This window comes from Sparus aurata, chromosome 2 (genome assembly GCF_900880675.1).
Source record: "Sparus aurata chromosome 2, fSpaAur1.1, whole genome shotgun sequence".
In the NCBI taxonomy this organism is placed as follows: Eukaryota; Metazoa; Chordata; class Actinopteri; order Spariformes; family Sparidae; genus Sparus; species Sparus aurata.
Window position 1 is genome coordinate 15,147,004 of NC_044188.1, and position 16,945 is coordinate 15,163,948.

At 43.8% G+C, this 16,945-nt stretch overlaps 1 protein-coding gene across 2 annotated transcripts in view; it reads left to right on the forward strand.

The window, feature by feature from the left end:
- arhgap35a (Rho GTPase activating protein 35a) overlaps nucleotides 1–15,544 on the forward strand; it is a 68,990-nt gene extending 53,446 nt beyond the window's left edge. For both annotated transcript variants that reach the window (XM_030442199.1, XM_030442207.1), the window contains exons 4-7: nucleotides 6,030–6,107; nucleotides 7,744–7,875; nucleotides 9,424–9,529; nucleotides 11,323–15,544. In XM_030442199.1, coding sequence (XP_030298059.1) covers nucleotides 6,030–6,107; nucleotides 7,744–7,875; nucleotides 9,424–9,529; nucleotides 11,323–11,827 — 821 coding nt within the window. In that variant the 3' untranslated portion in view covers nucleotides 11,828–15,544. The remainder of the gene's footprint in view (nucleotides 1–6,029; nucleotides 6,108–7,743; nucleotides 7,876–9,423; nucleotides 9,530–11,322) is intronic.
- Nucleotides 15,545–16,945: the final 1,401 nt, after the last annotated feature.

The window sequence follows — 16,945 nt, forward strand, 5'->3', positions numbered from 1 at the left end:
GAAATTGGACGAAGGTTTGGGCTCAGCTCTTTTCAGTAAATGTTTAGTTACCTCCTGTGTTATTTGCAGAGTTGTAAAGACGACGCAAAAATCATACTTGAGTAAAGATATTCTGTTAAATGTTAAATGAAGTATATATAAAGCAGCAGAGAGAGGGAAAGTAAAACTACTTCAAAATTGTACTAATTGTTCATTACTTGAATAAATGTACCCGGTTACATTTCATGAGCAACAAAAAACTCAGCAAACAAGTTCTCAACTGACATGATTACAAAACACTTCACCCGTATTTTTTCCTTCTCCACTACATTATCATTATTTATCAGCGTTTTCTAACCAGAAAAGTAACTAAGTACATTTACATAAATACTGTACAGGTACTTTAGCTGAGTATTTCCATTTTATGGAACGTTATTCTTCTGCTCCACTACATCTCAGAGGTAAATATTGTACTCTTTATGCCATTACATTTGTCTGACATCTTTAGTCACTAGTTACTTTTCAGATTACATTGCTGCCCAGTGAAAACCACGTATCTCCAGATGTGGTTATGTTAAATGTTGTTGTGATAAACCGACAGTGCTGCAAAAGGTTCCCAAAAGTCAAACTTGACTAAAGGTCATAAAGTGCCTGATGTTTAATGCACCCAAGTATCAAAAGTACAAGTAAAAGTAAACGATACATATACATATATATGTGCATACCATGGCTCTACTGATTATCAGAGTTAGTATTTTGTTATCTAATTGTTAATAAGATTGAAATGATTTGAAAATGTTATACTTTGGCTCTGATGCAGCATGTAATCTGCAAAGTAACTAGTAACTAAAGTAATTAAATAAATGTATTGGATTCAGAAGTACAATATTTGCCTTCAAAATGTAGTGGAGTGGAAGAATAACAGCAAAACGTGTAAGTACTAATAAATGTACTTAGTTACATTCCATCACTGGTTGTTCCACACACTTCGCCATCACAACCAATAAGAATAGTTTGTTTACACACTAACACATGCAGCACAGAGTGGCGCACACCCACACAGAACGACTGCCGCTGTAGGGGAAATGAGTTACAATGTGCTACTTGGTTGTGATTGTAGCCGCTGTAAGTCTGACTTCACTTATCCCGTATCGCCCTCCACAATCTGTGGGTATAATGGCGCTCGCAGGAAATTGCCACACAGTGCTGACACTGTGTTTGTCACTATAGAGTAAGCTGATAATGAGTGACGTTGTGAGGCTGACCTCGGACCTGCAGCTTTGACCTACATCCTTCCCTTTTCCCTCTTTCTTCTGACAAAAATAGTCCCAGCTAAGTTAAACCTAAACCCAACTAATCTGTTAAAATGTCATCGATAATCATCTTATAGTGTGAATCTGGAAAAAACTGACCTCAGTCTATGTGATAAAAGGTAGAAAATATGATTTACAGGTGAGAAAATAAAACATTTTTTTTATTGTTTCACATTTTGAATTAATACTTTTTGGCAATACACTGAACCAAACCTCTGTGTACATTTTGTATTCAAAAGTCTCATTTCTTTGTTGCTTTTTAATTGTGCTTCATACCTCTCTCCCTTTGTCCCCCAGAATAATTTGGGCAGATGTGTTATTGTGGGTTTTTTTTTTTTTTTTTGTGCATTCTTGTAGAAAAGCAGCTATATAAAAATCAATCCGGAGGGTCTGCTGTTATCTCTCCTCGGTGCTGCCTTTTCTCCCAGCGTGGTGTAGCCGCAGTGTGGTCGGCTCACGGGTGCCGAGGTGATGAATGTGTGTTAGCGTTCGCGGGCATATCTGCTGGCCGTGGGAGCCTCCATAGCGACGTAAAGGGCAGCACCCAGCGACAGGCTGTGTTTTTTTCCGTGGTGAACTATGAAATCGGCCTCTGGGCTGCTGAACCCGGAGAGACTCTTCGGTCCGGGGCTGATGTGGGATCAGCTTGAGCGTTGTCAGACAGTCGCATGCTGCAGGAGCACTCATCGTGCTCTCAGAGTTTGAGTGATTGGAGGCTCACAGGGGGATTTTGGCCACTTCAGTGCTGATAGAAGCTGCAAAGTCACCGTAGAGGTTTTCTGTTGTTGATGTTGTGTGCATTGCACGAGGTCAGAGGCAGCTAATAAAAGTATTGATTTGTCCGTGCTATATGCGCTGTAGTATGGATTGACAATCGCTTAAAGGGACAGTTCACCCCACAATCTAAAATACGTTTTTTTCCTCTTAACTGTAGTTCTATTTATCCTGGATATATCAGCTGTAGATATGTCTGCCTTCTCTCAAACACAAAGGAACTAGTTTGCACTCGGCTTGTGGTGCTCAAAGTGCAACAAAAATACATTTGAAAACCTTAACAGATATGTCTCTTTGCAGAAATCATGACCTGGTTACTCAAGATAATCCACACACCTTGTTATGAGCAGTTTTCATGGAGGAGCTGCTTTTCTTTCTACCAAACTACACCAGCTAGCTGTATCACTGCGCAGGAAGTTTTGCATCCACTCATGGACGAGAGGATAGCTAACTAGCTAACTTCAAGAAAAACGTAGATGCTCTGAAAGAAAAGGTTCAGCAAATGAGAGGAAAAAAACAAACACCAGGCACTCGCAAGTGGAGCAGGAACAAAACAACTTGAATGATGTTTAAAAGCCTTTATTCAGAGCGTTGCTACTCACAGAACAATGAAACAATGACTGATTTCGACCTTGAAGGTCTGTCGTCAGTATACAAAATGGGAGGACAAAAGATCAGCAAACATCTCTTAAACTTGGCGAACAAATTTCTGTTAGTTTTTTTTAGTTGATGAAAGGAATTTTGTTTTTGCTCCTGCTCTATGCATGAGTGCGCTGAAGTATGTTTTTAATGAATAATTGTAGAGTGGAAATCTGATATCGCTCCATTTCATTCGAGAGAAGGCAGACGTCTCAAAAACTCACACCAAAACAACCTACATGGATTAATAGTGCTGCAGGTGAGACAAAGATGTATTTTTTCATTCGGGGTGAACTGTCCCTTTTTAAAAGAAGACGTTAGACTTTCTATAGGGCTGGAAGCACACATTGTTTCGGGATGCGGTTTGCCGCAGGAAGAGCTCGTATTTACGTTGACCCCAGGAAGTGCTGGTGCTTTGTTTGACCACGGAGGAAGAGGATGCTGCCGTCTGTTCTGGAGCGCTCACCTTTCAGAGCGAACACTGTAAAACTCTTGTGCAGACTCTTCTTCATCCACTGACTCTTCTTCCTCTCCCCTCTGCCTTGTGGTGTTCATTCTCCTGTAGCCTCCATCTTTTATGTGTTTTGTTGTTTCTAACACGTTTCCTATCCCTCTATATATCCCTCCTTATCTTAATCCCTTTATTTTTCCTCCGTCTCTCTCTCTCTCTCATCAGTCTGACCCTCACTCCTAGATGTCCTCACACTCCCCCGCTATCTCTCCCATACATGGGTGCTCGTCCTATTTTGCCCCTATCTCTCGCTCTCTCTCTCCCCACCGCTGATGCACCTCTCCCCCCCTCTCCCTATCTGTCCTCCCATCCCTGTTTTCCTAGTGTCTGGCTAGAAAAGCTTTTGTGGATAATTGATTGGTAGAAGGAGGAGATCGATGCTGTATGCCTTGACTGAGAGCTCTCTCATTTCCTCCCTGCCTCTCTCTATCTCGCCTTCTTTTTCTGCCACTCCCTATCTCCCTCACTCCCTCTGGATTGCTCTTTGTCTCCCTGTATTGCCTCGAAAGTGTCGATGAACACAGAATTTCAAGGGTGGGAGGTGGAACCCTTATCTTGTTAGGATAGGGAAAAAAAATATTAATGAGCTTTCTGTAAGTGTCCTCTTTTTGAGGTGGATTCATTTCTAAAATACTGTAATAAATATAATAAATAATGAATTCCCCCAATTTCAGGCGGTATTTACTCAGAGTACATACGCCTGATGTGATATGCTAATTAAGAACTGACGCTGAGCTGCTGAGGACATGCTTTGAGCATGCCTGCAAAGCAGCCGAGCTAAGCACAAGCTCTCTCTCTCTCTCTCTCTCTCTCTCTCTCTCTCTCGCTCTCTCTCTCTCTCTCTCTCTCTCTCTCTCTCTCTCTCTCTCTCTCTCTCTCTCTCTCTCTCTCTCTCTCTCTCTCTCTCTCTCTCTCTCTCTCTCTCTCTCTCTCTCTCTCTCTCTCTGAACTTAAAATATTTTGAAAGGCTGACAGTTTCCCCCAGGACGAAAGTTAGACAGCATGTGAGGAAATATTTGCTTATTTAGTCGGCAGTTGTCAGCTCGATGAGAAAGATCAGTGATTTAATTAAAAAGGCCTGGCAGAGTTACGCACAAATCAGTCAGAATTTTGTGTCTTAAAACTTATAGAAGACTTGATTAGATTTTAAAGGATTATTGCTGTAAATGGCTTTAAAAAAATCCAAACAGGCCTCCTTAATGAGTATTCAATTGGCCTCTTCAGACTGCACCTGCTGTGAGCCATTAAAAGTCTGGGAAAGTACATATTCAAGCAGAAGTTGAGGGAAAAAAAAAACACAGACAGGCAGAATTGTGTGAAAAATTGCATCCCCGCTGTTTAGTTTTGTTTTGTATTGTTGAAATAATGAATGGAGCGCTCTTGTGAAGGCACCTAATGTATTCACCTGCAGTGTTCTACATTGCTGCCACTTCAGTCGACTGAATTATCAAATGCACCAAAGTATATGCTATATAAAACCTTCTCGACGTGTGTTCAACGTAACAGGGATTCTTCCAGATATTAAAGGAGAAGTGGACAACTTTTCAACTCTTCCCCCTGTCCTAGTGCTTCAACTGTCGCAGTGTTTGCAACATGGCTGCATCACTGGCAGCCTGGCTAATGTCCAAAGCAAAAAACTACCGCAAGATCCCAATGTGACCTAGAAACCCTGATCTCAGTGCTATGAAAAGGCAGATTAAAACACCTGGTTTGTATTAGTAAGTAGGAAGCTCTTGTTCCTAATGTAGTAGGAAAAAAATGCTGGTGTGAACAAACTCAAGCCCCGTTGGTGAGGGGGAACCATTGAATGTATAAAATGGTGGACAGAGCCAACGTGACGACACCCATAGGTTTCTGTAGGGCCAGAGCGAAGCTCAAAGTAGGTGGTATTGGCCCTGGCCAACTCTCGGCTGATCAGAAATAGGCGGAGTGTGGGTGGAGCTGAAGTGAGCATAGTTAAACAGGCCCACCTGTCTGAAGGGCACCGAGCTAGCTAAGGCTAACAAGCTACCTGTGAACAATATTAAGTGAAGCTAGTCCGTCACTGGTTCCCCACCTGGACAATTATTGCGAAATACAGCAAATATATCTATTCGATATTGTGAAAAATATATCATCTGACGGCATCTACTGCGATATTCGATTATATCTAACATCGGCCCAAACCTGCTGCCTTTAACTTTGCGGGACAGAGATGGGCCTTCCCGGTGGGCAGGCTTGATGACAAAGTGAAAGAGACGTTTTTTTAGGGAACCAAACTATAAGCAGATGGCGGCCTTGTTCTGCATCTGTTAACACTGTGCATTAAGTATTTACTTCAGCATGATAAAGAAGCAAAAAGTTGTCTGTTGCCACTTTAAGTCACACAATGCGACTGTTAAGTGTCAAACAAAATGCCGCAAATCCTCAGTAAACATCTTCCTAAGTGGGACGTTGGATGTGAGACACGAAGCACATGGCGTCTGCAGTCCCTCAAGTCTTTTGAAAAGCGTGTGGTACTGAAGTAACCGCGGCTTGTCACAGGGCACAAGTGGGCTCTGAGCAGGCCTGCAGGAGTTCTTTATGGGTTTAATAAATAGTGCTAATAGTGTGTTTAGATGGAACAGGACACGGGGCGAGGCCATTAGAGACGCCTGCATTAGCTCTGCCTTTTTTTTCCCAGCCCTTCGGAGTGCATCTGTACCCGGCCATAGTAGTGATATATATCTGAGGAGGTGATTGATCAGCTGCTGTAAAAACTCGGTGCAAATTAAACACATGAAACCAACGCTGGGCTAATAAAACTCCTCTTTCTCTCTCTCCCTCTCCAACAGGGTTGAGCACGGAGGGCATCTACAGGGTGAGCGGGAACAAGGCGGAGATGGAGAGCATGCAGCGGCAGTTCGACCAAGGTACAGTGCTTGTTCTGACTCACACGTGCTTAATTCTACATTCAGCTGTACACTTGCTTCGTTTGAAGAAAAGGCCATGAAGGTGTGTGTGTGTGTGTGTTTGTGTGTGTGCGTGCGCGTGTGTGTGTGTGTGCACGCGCCTCTATCTATAACAAGCCTGGATCCCCTTAATTAACCAAGGAGTATTAATTCTACTGAGGGGAATTGGCCTTGGCTTCCTCCTTAGACTGCGGAGCTGCCTCCTCAATCTCCTACCTGCTCCTGCGTGTGTGTACTGTACAAGTGCTCTCAACGTGTGTCTTTCCACGTGTGTGTCTATCTGGCGCAAGCAGTTAATTACCTCCAGATTGGTTTGGTTAATGAAGCGTGTCGCTGCCGAGATAGATAGCAGAGCAGGATGGCCTGTGCACGCATGTGTGTACGCGGAGCGTCCACGCCTGGTCGAGGTTAAAAATCCAACACAGGTAATCGGAGTTGAAGCCCCTGCGTTGAATTATTCGGAGCCTCGGAGCCGACAGAGACAATTACAGCCGAAAACTATGGCGAAGGTGTCTCGCAGCCGTACTGAAGATGGCACTTCATCAGCTCCCTGAAGATTCAGATAACTCATTACCGCATCAGAAACGCCACGTGCTGAAAAACCCTCAAAATGGGAGACTGTTTCAAGAAGCCGCTCAGCGTATCTGTGTTCCTTTTTTTCTTGCCACTCTCACTTCCACACATGCTACCCTTTTGTAGTAAGTAGAAAAGTTATCAGAAAATGGCTTTTTTTTTAATTAAGCCTCTCACACACACACGCTCTCCCTAGAGCACTAGAGCACCACTCTGGTGGTTTTACTGTCTGAGCTGTCTCGCTCTGCTCAAATCGACTTTATAATTGTCTACAGTTAATTCTGCTTTTATTAAAGTGTGTTTATAAACCAAAACAATGTTGTGTTACATCACTAGAGGCTGGGAGAAATTGAGAAGTCAGGGACACTATTTATTATATTTTTTATGATTTAATACATTTTTGTGTAAAATCAATCATTTGACAGGAATGTCCGTTTTTGATCCAGAAAATGTAAAACTTGACAAATAAAGGCACTTTGTCACATTAATAGAAAACTCATATACAAGTCCATCATTTCCACAAAACCCTCCTGTTCATTCATTCGTCAAGGCACCGTGAGGGGATGGGTGATCTGGTGAAATTTGATCATGATTGATCTCAAAGGGATCTGCAGACTAGTCTTCAGGTAGACTGTAGAGATTGCAGTATTTAATGTCCTTATATGAGTCCAAACTCAAACGTCACTGACGAGCTGATGAGCACTACGATAACACACCAGGAGAGTGATGTCAGCAACCAGATGGCTCTGCTGATTGGACAGATTACATCACATGGCTCTTCCTTGGGTGGAGTATTGTAAATAAGTTATAGCTGGCAACATGGCCGATGAGGAGTAATGTAACATTGTGTCTTAATGGTGCAAACGTATAAATTCATAGGCTAAGCCAGCGAGGTGACAGTCTACAGGGCATTTCAGAACTGAGTTTATCATCTGTTCATATTGCCCACATCCCTTATTTACTGTATGTACGTGATGTGTGTTTTTTGCTCAAAATGTCCTCTTTCCATTTCACCCTTTTCCAGACCACAACCTGGACCTGGTTGAGAAAGACTTCACCATCAACACAGTAGCCGGAGCCATGAAGGCCTTCTTCTCTGAGCTGCCTGAGCCGCTGGTGCCCTACAGCATGCAGGGAGAGCTGGTGGAGGCCTTCAGTAAGTCCCGGGGCGGGTCTGGGTGTGAGGGGACACGTGGGGGGCAGAGGGATGTCGGGCGACTTCTCCACAAAAAAAAAATTCCGGAGTGTATTGGATTTTGCCTTAAATCCTTCCCCGTCATTGTAACTTTTCTTTAACCTAACAAGCAAAACTCTTGCAATCCAAATCCATCCATGGGGAGAATTGGATTTGCCTCCTCGGTGAGGAGCCGGGCAGCGGAGGAAAAATGGATGGAGGAGAGAATATTTAAAGCTTCGGGGGGAGGGAGGATGTGGGGATGATTGCACATGATGGAGGGATGCAGGAGCGCTGTGGATAACAGGGTCCGGATGAAGTCATGAGAAAACAGTCATATGTTAGATAAACGAGGGTTCTCCTGCGCTCTCCGCAGCCCCTCTTTTTCTCTTTGTGTCCTGTAATCTGTCGGAATGGAGATTTAAGGCGTAGCTTAGTCTTGCATCGCGCGGAGAGATTTACCCCAGGGCCGCGAGGCTGCTGTCACTCACTGGGCTCTGTGTGTGTGCGTGCGTGCGTGCGTGCGTGTGTGTGTGTGTGTTTTAACGGCCCCAGCGAGACCCTTCAGCCGTGACAGAGACCTGATAAAGCTCCTGCAGTCTGTGCCACAATAGAGGAAAGAAGAGGAGAGAGGGAGCGAGTGAAAGAGAAAAAGTGAGGTGGAGAGGAAAGAAAACAGCAAATTATGCTTGGCATTTTCAGAACTCTTTTGCAGAGAGGCGGAGGAGAAGAGAGACGTAGAAAAAGCAGCGGCAGATGGATGCTGGTGGATATTGTCATGGTGACGTTTGCCTTAAATAAGCTGTAGGAAGTTCTTGTTAAGTTTTGACTGCCGGCGATGGATGTGCACCGAGGCTGTGTGAGGCCACTATGCCTCAGAATCTGTTTTTGATCCACGCTGACCTCATTGAGGGAATACAAACTCAGATTCTCTGATTGTAAATCACATTTGTGATGTGGATGAGAACATCTGCTGCTCCCTCGCCTCGCTCACATTCACACAGGATGGACTGTGTTAGCCGGTGACGTCAGCTTTTTCTGACTCACTCCTTTGCTGCCATCAGGCTCAACACACCCAGTGTACGTGTGTGTGTGTGTGTGTGTGTGTGTGTGTGTGTGTGTGTGTGTGTGTGTGTGTGTGTATGTTTATAGACGATGTGATGGGTGTATGCGCAGTATGTTTCTCCTCTGGAATGTGTGTGGTCTTTGTCTGGTGAAGTGTAGTTCTGGAGTCCTTTTGAATCGCGTGCGTGTGTGTTTTCGTCACTTGGATGTGTGAAACTCGTGCTGTTGTAGGATGAAATCACTGTGTCCTGCACGGATTCTTTGAGAGCTGAATCCAATTGCTTTCACTGTGCTCTTCAAGCTCTCCTCTCCTCTATTATACACCCCCCCCTCTCCTGTCCCTCCTCATCTTTCTGTACTCTCACACTACCCTGACATCTTTTCCTCAGATTCCCCTAATCTTTTCTTTCAGCCACTTTCCTCCCTCCTCTAACCTTTCTTCTCTCTCTCTCTGCCACCGTTCAGAGATCAACGATAGGGAGCAGCGCTTCCAGACGATGAAGGACATTCTGCGCCGCTTCCCCAAGGAGAATTATGAGGTCTTCAAATATGTCATCAGCCACTTGAACAAGTGAGTGAGTGACGGGGTCATAGATGGCCTCTGACAGCCGTGCTGACTACACTGCCAGTCAAGTGACCTCACGGTGACATCACCTAAACTGACAGAATAGAGGTTTTACTCAGGTTGAGTCATGATCTGTGCTAACGCTGAGTTTATTTAATCTCTATTTGTGTGTGGAAGGTAATAGATGTTGTAGTTTATTTATGTATTAGTTGCTCTGTCAGCTTAGGTAAGACAAATTTATTCCTGCATATGCTCCAAAAATGCCAGGAAGAGTTTGTAGTCTAAATCCAAATTGTATTATAAATATGGGATCAGATGGGTCCCAGCCTCTGTGTCAGGACACCAGAGAGGCGCTATGATAAATCTGAAAGGGTCACAAGATGATTAAAGGGTAACTCCACCAATTTTACACATTAAAGTGTGTGATAAAGGTGTTGGGGAATACTTGTGCATTTCTGCAGCACTGCACTCCCATGAAGTCATTAGGGGCATCTTACAAACAAATTGCCTAGAACCACAGATATCGTCCTTCTTATTCCACGCATTTGTCTTCGTTTTTACAACCTGCCACTTACATTACCCACAATGCAACTTGTCCATGGAGTGAACCACTGGAGACAAATTATCAGATTGAATGCAGCTTTCTCTGGAGCCACAAAAGGGCTTTATATTACTATCTTCACATGTAAAACACTGCAAACACACTTTATTGTGTAAAATTGGTAGAGTGAGTGACTTTATTGAAAAAATAAGAACAGCCACACAAATGTAGGGTTATTTTCAGCATTTTTTTAAAATCAGACTTTTACCACCTTCAAATGAAACCATCAAAGAAGTATCACTCACTCTCTGGTTAAAAAAGTCAGTGAACCACTGCTACAGGTGAACTATAATATAGTTTCATCTTCTGGACAGAAGTTTGAACTAGGCCTGTGTGGACACCAAGTTCAACTAGCGCTTGGTATCTTAAGCAGTGCAAATGTTCAGCCTCACTAGTACTTTTTTTGAGGACTAGTTGTATTGGTTTCAACTAGTTGCCCCCAGATGATGCAGCCTCCTGACTTTGTGAGTTACCAAATAGCTGCACAACTTCTTTGTCATCATCCTGACCTTGTTTAGTGCCAAGTTGCAAATGTCAGCATGCTAACACACTAAGCTGAAGATGATACAATGATCATGATTGGCATTCCACATAAACATCAGCGTGCGGATATTGTGAGTATGTTAGCATTAGCATTGAGCTTACAACTCCACTGTACCTCTCAGAGTTGGTGGCATAGATCTCCAAAATTAATAAAAAATACAAAATATTAGATAAGTTGTAAATATCGACTACCAGGAAATTAATCACTGGCTATACTGATAATCAATTGTTACTGAAAGCAATTTCAAGCAATAATCTTAAACACTTCCTGGTTCCAGTTTCTCTAGTCTTTGATTCTCTGTTCTTCTCTGCTATATCACTGATGGAAAAACCAGCATAGACCAGCACCAAAGCACAACATATGCTGTTTTTTCCAGCAGGGATATCACCATAAACTGATAATCTTTAAGTTTTGGACTGTTTGCCCAACAAAAGATGACATTTGGTGACATAATCTAGAACTCTGGGAAAATGACTGTCATTGTTTCACTAGCCTATTTCATGCCATGTTATGAGCAAAAGCCTTCCATAATGGCATTAGCTTGTGTGATCAGGATATGTAGAGGACACCATGAGGTTTTGATCAGCCTCAGATCATGTGAAGCATCCCTTTTGTGAAAGTTTCTGTTAAAATGAGAATCTCTGTGTATCCCAGGGTGAGCCAGAACAACAAGCTGAACCTGATGACCAGTGAGAACCTGTCCATCTGTTTCTGGCCCACACTGATGAGACCAGACTTCACCACCATGGACGCCCTGACTGCCACCCGCACCTACCAGACAATCATCGAGAGCTTCATCCACCAGTGCTCGTACTTCTTCTACAATCAGCCACTGGCTGACGGCCTGCCCGGCTCCCCCAACTCCACGCTCTCCTCTGGGGGAGGAACCTCGGCTTACTCCTGCATGGCTGGAGGCTACTCATCCTCGCCGACTCCGTCCCCGGCTCCCTACGTCCTTCCCGCCACCCCACCTGTCATCCCCCACTACGGCCCCCCTATCCACCACCATCACCACCACCACCATCACCATCTCCACCATCAACATCAACATCAGTCCCCGCCCCACTCCCCTCCTGCCACCCCTCAATCCCCGATCCCAGCCCTGCTGCCGCCCTCCCTGCACCCCCATCACCCCCCTACGGAACAACACACGCTGTGAACCAGGGATCAAGGGAAAGAAGGAGAAAAAAAGACGGATAACAAGATTCAGAGAGATTTAAGGGTTCAGAATAAGAGATTTTGAAGTTTTGGGAAGGAATTAAAGAAGATAAATTGAGAACAGGAGGTAGGAAGAGAAGTTGGGAGAGATTGAGTGAGATGCAGTATGTACAGGGAGAAACCTACATGTTTGGGAGAAGAAGGGGGCGCTTGAGCCTCCGTTTGCTTTTTTAGAAAAAATGGACACACACGCAACGCAGAAAAAGGGGAACACTGAAGAGCCTCTGAACTGGCAGTATGATCTTTCTCCCTCCTCGCCACTTGTCTCTCAGTCTCGCTTCATCTAGACCTGCCCTGCCCTCCGCCTTATAGAGAACCTAGACACAAACACACTAATGAAGAAGAGTGAGATGTTGCCAGTAACTGTTAAAGGGACTCAGGGAAGGGCCTCGGAAAGTAAAGCGCAAGGGCGATTATGATCTGTTATGTTGGGATTGCTTCACCACACAAGCACACAAACAGCCACACGCTTGACACAAACACCCAGTGGCCAGTGTGCCTCCGACAACCATCCTCCTTGATCCCGTAGTAGCTTCTAACTGTGCTGGGAATTTATGGTGGCCGGCTTTTTGCAAAGCGGCCCAACCGCTGTACCTACCTGGAGAGCAGAGAGCAAAGTCCTGAACATTTGTTTATTTCACCACTGTGCAGAGGACTGGAGCAAGAAACATGTCTTACTGTTCACCCGACAGAATGTTCTGTCCTCCACGACTTACGTATTCCTATCAGTCAACCCCCCCCCCCACACACACACGCACGCACACTCAAAAAAAATCTGTTTCAGTCGAGGCAGTATGCCAAGCACAGAGAAAAACAAAACAATCTCAACCAACCGGATCTAGCTAGGCAGCAAATTGGAGCAAAGGATTATGGGGGCTCTCGCACCCTTGGTATTCTGGGAAGGCTCCTCCTCCCAGTCTCCTGTTTGCTCTCTCTCTCTCGCGCTCTCTCACTCTCTCTCGGTTTGAACTTCGACCTCGCCTTTGTAAACAGGTGAAGACAATAGCTTAAAAAGTGGCTATTTTAAATTGGTCCAAATCTTGATTCTACGGTCACAATCCCACTTCCTTTTTTAATTCTGTTTTTCTTCTCACAAAAACACACAGAGATCTCCTGGCCGATTGCTCAATGAGTGGCCTCGTGTGCAAGTGTCCGTGTGACTGTGTGCGCATGTATCCATGCCATTTTGTGTAACCTGAATTTCCCTGTATTAGGCAGATAGTGGGAATAATTCCGGGGTTGGACCTTCACCTGTCATGTTGCTTCTTTTCACGCTCCGGTGGTTTTACGAGCGAGTCAACGCTGCAGTTTCCACAGTGAGGACCTCGTTCAAAAAAGCACTTTTCTGAGCACTTTGAAGGCACATTTTAAATTGGAGCTGCTGTGACATGACAGCCACCTTTTCACTTTATTGTCAGTCCACCCTCTCCTCTCTTTTCTCTGGGAGCACACCACTGACATCTAGAGGAAAAACTGGGTGTTGCAGCCATAACCTCGCCTCCACTACTGCATGGGCGTAGCACCATTTTCCTACTGTTTTTTTTTTTTTGTGTGTGTCAGATTCTCTTATAGGTGCAATTGTTATGATTTTTTTTCATCATTGTATGTCAGGTGAATTTAACTGTGGAGCTCATGAAGTGTCAGAGGACAAATAAAGTTACAACGACAGTTTTCACTCTGGTACAAATCAATTGAGATTATTCAGATTCGGGCTCTGTGGCCAAAAAAGCAAGCGGCTATGTTGCAGTTGATTAGACATGCAGTGAATAAAATTGCCTCGCTGTCTTCTGTTAGTTTCCACTTCACCAGAGCACTCAGCCCTTTGTAGAGGAGTGCGTGCCACCTCCCAGACGCCATATTTAAGTGGAAGGAAATGGAGATTTAGGAGATTGAGGCACAATGTAGCATCACAGGCCAGAGAGTAAGAGCTTAGATAGGTGGGAGGCTTTTTATCGTTAGAAATAATTGGTAACCACTGCTCCGGGCCTCAGCACGCTGTCCTCGAACGGCACAGCGTCATTTTCTCTGGAAAGACGACCCAAACCTGCTCTCTCTGGACTCGAAATATGATTTGCGAGAGTGTAACCACTGCACCAGATTCCCCCTGCTGTCACTGTCATGCCACCACATCCCCGAGTCATCCCCTGTCCATGAGAGACATTTGGGTCCGGGAGAGACGGAACAGACAGTCCATTCATCCGTCTGCATGACTGGAGTGGAGCATCCCAGAATTCCTCGGCCCAGTCTGCTGTTACCGTAGAAACCGGCGAGATGGGGCTCGAGAGTAACTGCTGAGCCCTGATCGAAGCAGCTTTTTGCAGTGTGTGTGTGTGTGTGTGTGTGTGCACATGTGTGTCTCGACAAAGAGTGTGCGGATGTGAACTTACGTGTGTTAATGTTAAGCAGATGCTCAGCAAGGTCACTTATTCTGTTTGACACTGAATTGCATCTCTGCATGTCTCCCCAGACTGTCCTCTCCCCCCAAAAGGAGTAAAAAAACAAACAAAAAAAACAACCCAAGCCTTTTAACCAATCACTGAACTCTTACAGGAGCTTTTATCAGTCTACACTACCTATTTACCTTGTGCGTGGATGTATGTGTGTGTCTGTGTGTGTGATGGAGGAATTAAGTGTGTGTTTGGGTGGGTGGGTTTGAGCTAACATGCTAGCACGCTGTGCTTGGCATACGGCCAGACACCAGCGTGATCCAAACAAACGTGAAGGAGAGGAATGCAGTTCTCCTCGCGGTCATTACCCTGCTGTGTAACCCTGTTAGCTCGTCCAGATTACACACACTGATCCTCAGAGAAAGTGTGAGAGAGATGGGGGAGAGATCGGGGAGAGCGAGAGGGGAGGGAAGACGGACAGCGAGCTGGTGAATGGGATCATTATTTGGGATACGGAGGGAGGAAGGAGGGGTGACCACTGGTACTTGTGTGTGAACGCCGGCCAGTGGCGTTCCCTGTGTATATCAATGTGTTAATACTGAACTGACTGTGAGGCAGCCAAAGACTGTGGAAAAAAGGGTCGAGGGAGAGATGGGAAGCAAAGCGACAGTTTAGAAGAACAATTGAATAAAAAAAAAAAAATGTGACTTTGGTTCAGCGATAACATGTGGCTGCATTGCTTTTCTTTTTCTTTTTTCTTTTTTGTTTTATTTTTGCAACAATGGTGACAGATGTCTGTTAAGTTAAAATGAGAAACAAGCAAAACTATATTCAAATGGTTGTTTATTGGTATGTTAGGGGGTCTAACACTTTGCCCTTTAGTCAGTGGTGATAGAAAAAAAATAAAGTTTCTTTTTATGTTTTATTTTAATAATTAAAAAAAAATACAAAGGATTTTTTTTTAACAATTTCTTTGTGAACGATTGAGAGACCAGCCCAGTATAGTGCATGATTTCTTCCAAACCAAGGAAGAGGGCTCCACCACTCTCACTATTTAAGAGATGATAAAAAAAATATTAAGAAATAATGGGGGGAAAAGAAAATGATAAAAAAAGAAAAAAAGAAATGAAGTACTGTAAAGAGAAAAGATAACATCAAACAAAAAACCTGTCATTATTTGCTGAGTATGGTAATTTGTCTCAATGGGAATGGTGTATACAGCAAGGCCTTATGTGATCTGTATCATAGTTAATAAATCAAATCTTGTAAAACATCTGCTTCGAGTCTCTTTGTTACACATGAGTAAGCAGCGACACGTGGAACGGATAAAGGAAATCCTCATTGAGTCGGAGGAGCGAGGTGAACGTCCTGGGACACGGTCTGCAGTCAGTGTAACGAATCCTTCATCAACTTCAGACTTCAACTTCACAGTCACATAAAGCTCTGGGAAGGCTTATAAGTCAATCTGCTGCTATCAAGAAGTAACTCATACATAGCTGTTTATCAGCACCACATAAAAAAAGGACATTAAGTACGAGCAAGCCCTTATCCAGATTAACAAAACACATTTTTAAAATCGAAAAATCATGGACAGATTATGTGACAACATGCCGCTGGGAACATTCATAAACGGCTTCACTTCTCCTTTATAGGAGCGCACCAAAATTGAAAGACACAGGGTCTGTTTGTAGTAATTTTATCTCTCTTCGTAATAGCTGTGTCTTTTTTTGTAGTTGTTTCATGTCTTTGTGGCAGGTGTGTGTCGCTTCTTAGTCCCCCTCCAACTCCCCCTCTCGTTACTTTCAACTGAAGAGGCCTATCAGATGAAATGTCTTGAAAAGAAACTGAAATGAGTCCAGGTGCCTACGATACAGCACTTAGAAGTTGCCTTGACCTGGATGATTGAACCTTCATCAACGTCCCTTTTTAGTTGTTGTGTATCTCAGAACAGTTTTTTTTAATATATATAATCTTACAGTAGTTTTGTGTCTCGGTTGTTGTTTTCTGTGTCTTTGTGTTCATTTTGAGTCTCTATTAGTCATATGATTGACTATAAAGAAACTTCAATCGGACACTCTGGCCCAAGTGCCCCCGGACACATCTGGGCCCTGTGCCCAGTCGACCTGTTCGATAATACATCCAGACAGGTAATGCAGGTCTATATCGGTGTTTCCAAACCCTTTAAACATGTGGCACCAGAAAATGAAGAGATGTCTATTTGAACCACTCATCAACAGAGTACATCCTTGTTTTGCCTTTTAAAAAAAAATATATATATATATATTTTAGATGCTTAAAGAGATCAGTTTAACCGGTTGCTAGAAATTAAAGATGTGATAAAAATTTGTTGGATGATTACCAATTAAATTTCCTGTCTATCCCTTGCCCCTGCAACACCTTACTGGGTACCGACTCCCCCAGATTTAAGAACCACTGGTGTTTGTACAATAGGAAAAATGAAGCTGAACATGAGGGAATTTTATGTGTAAAAGTAGGCGCAAAATGACATAAAATAGATGTGAATATAACACGCATGGTATTTGGTGGATTTTGAGTCAACCCTTCAGAGACCACAGACCAGTTTTTCATCGCATATTCACCTGAACTCGTTGACTCACCTTGTAAGGTATATTACATTAATTTTGCAGATATTTGGGGCTCTATGTCTTGCT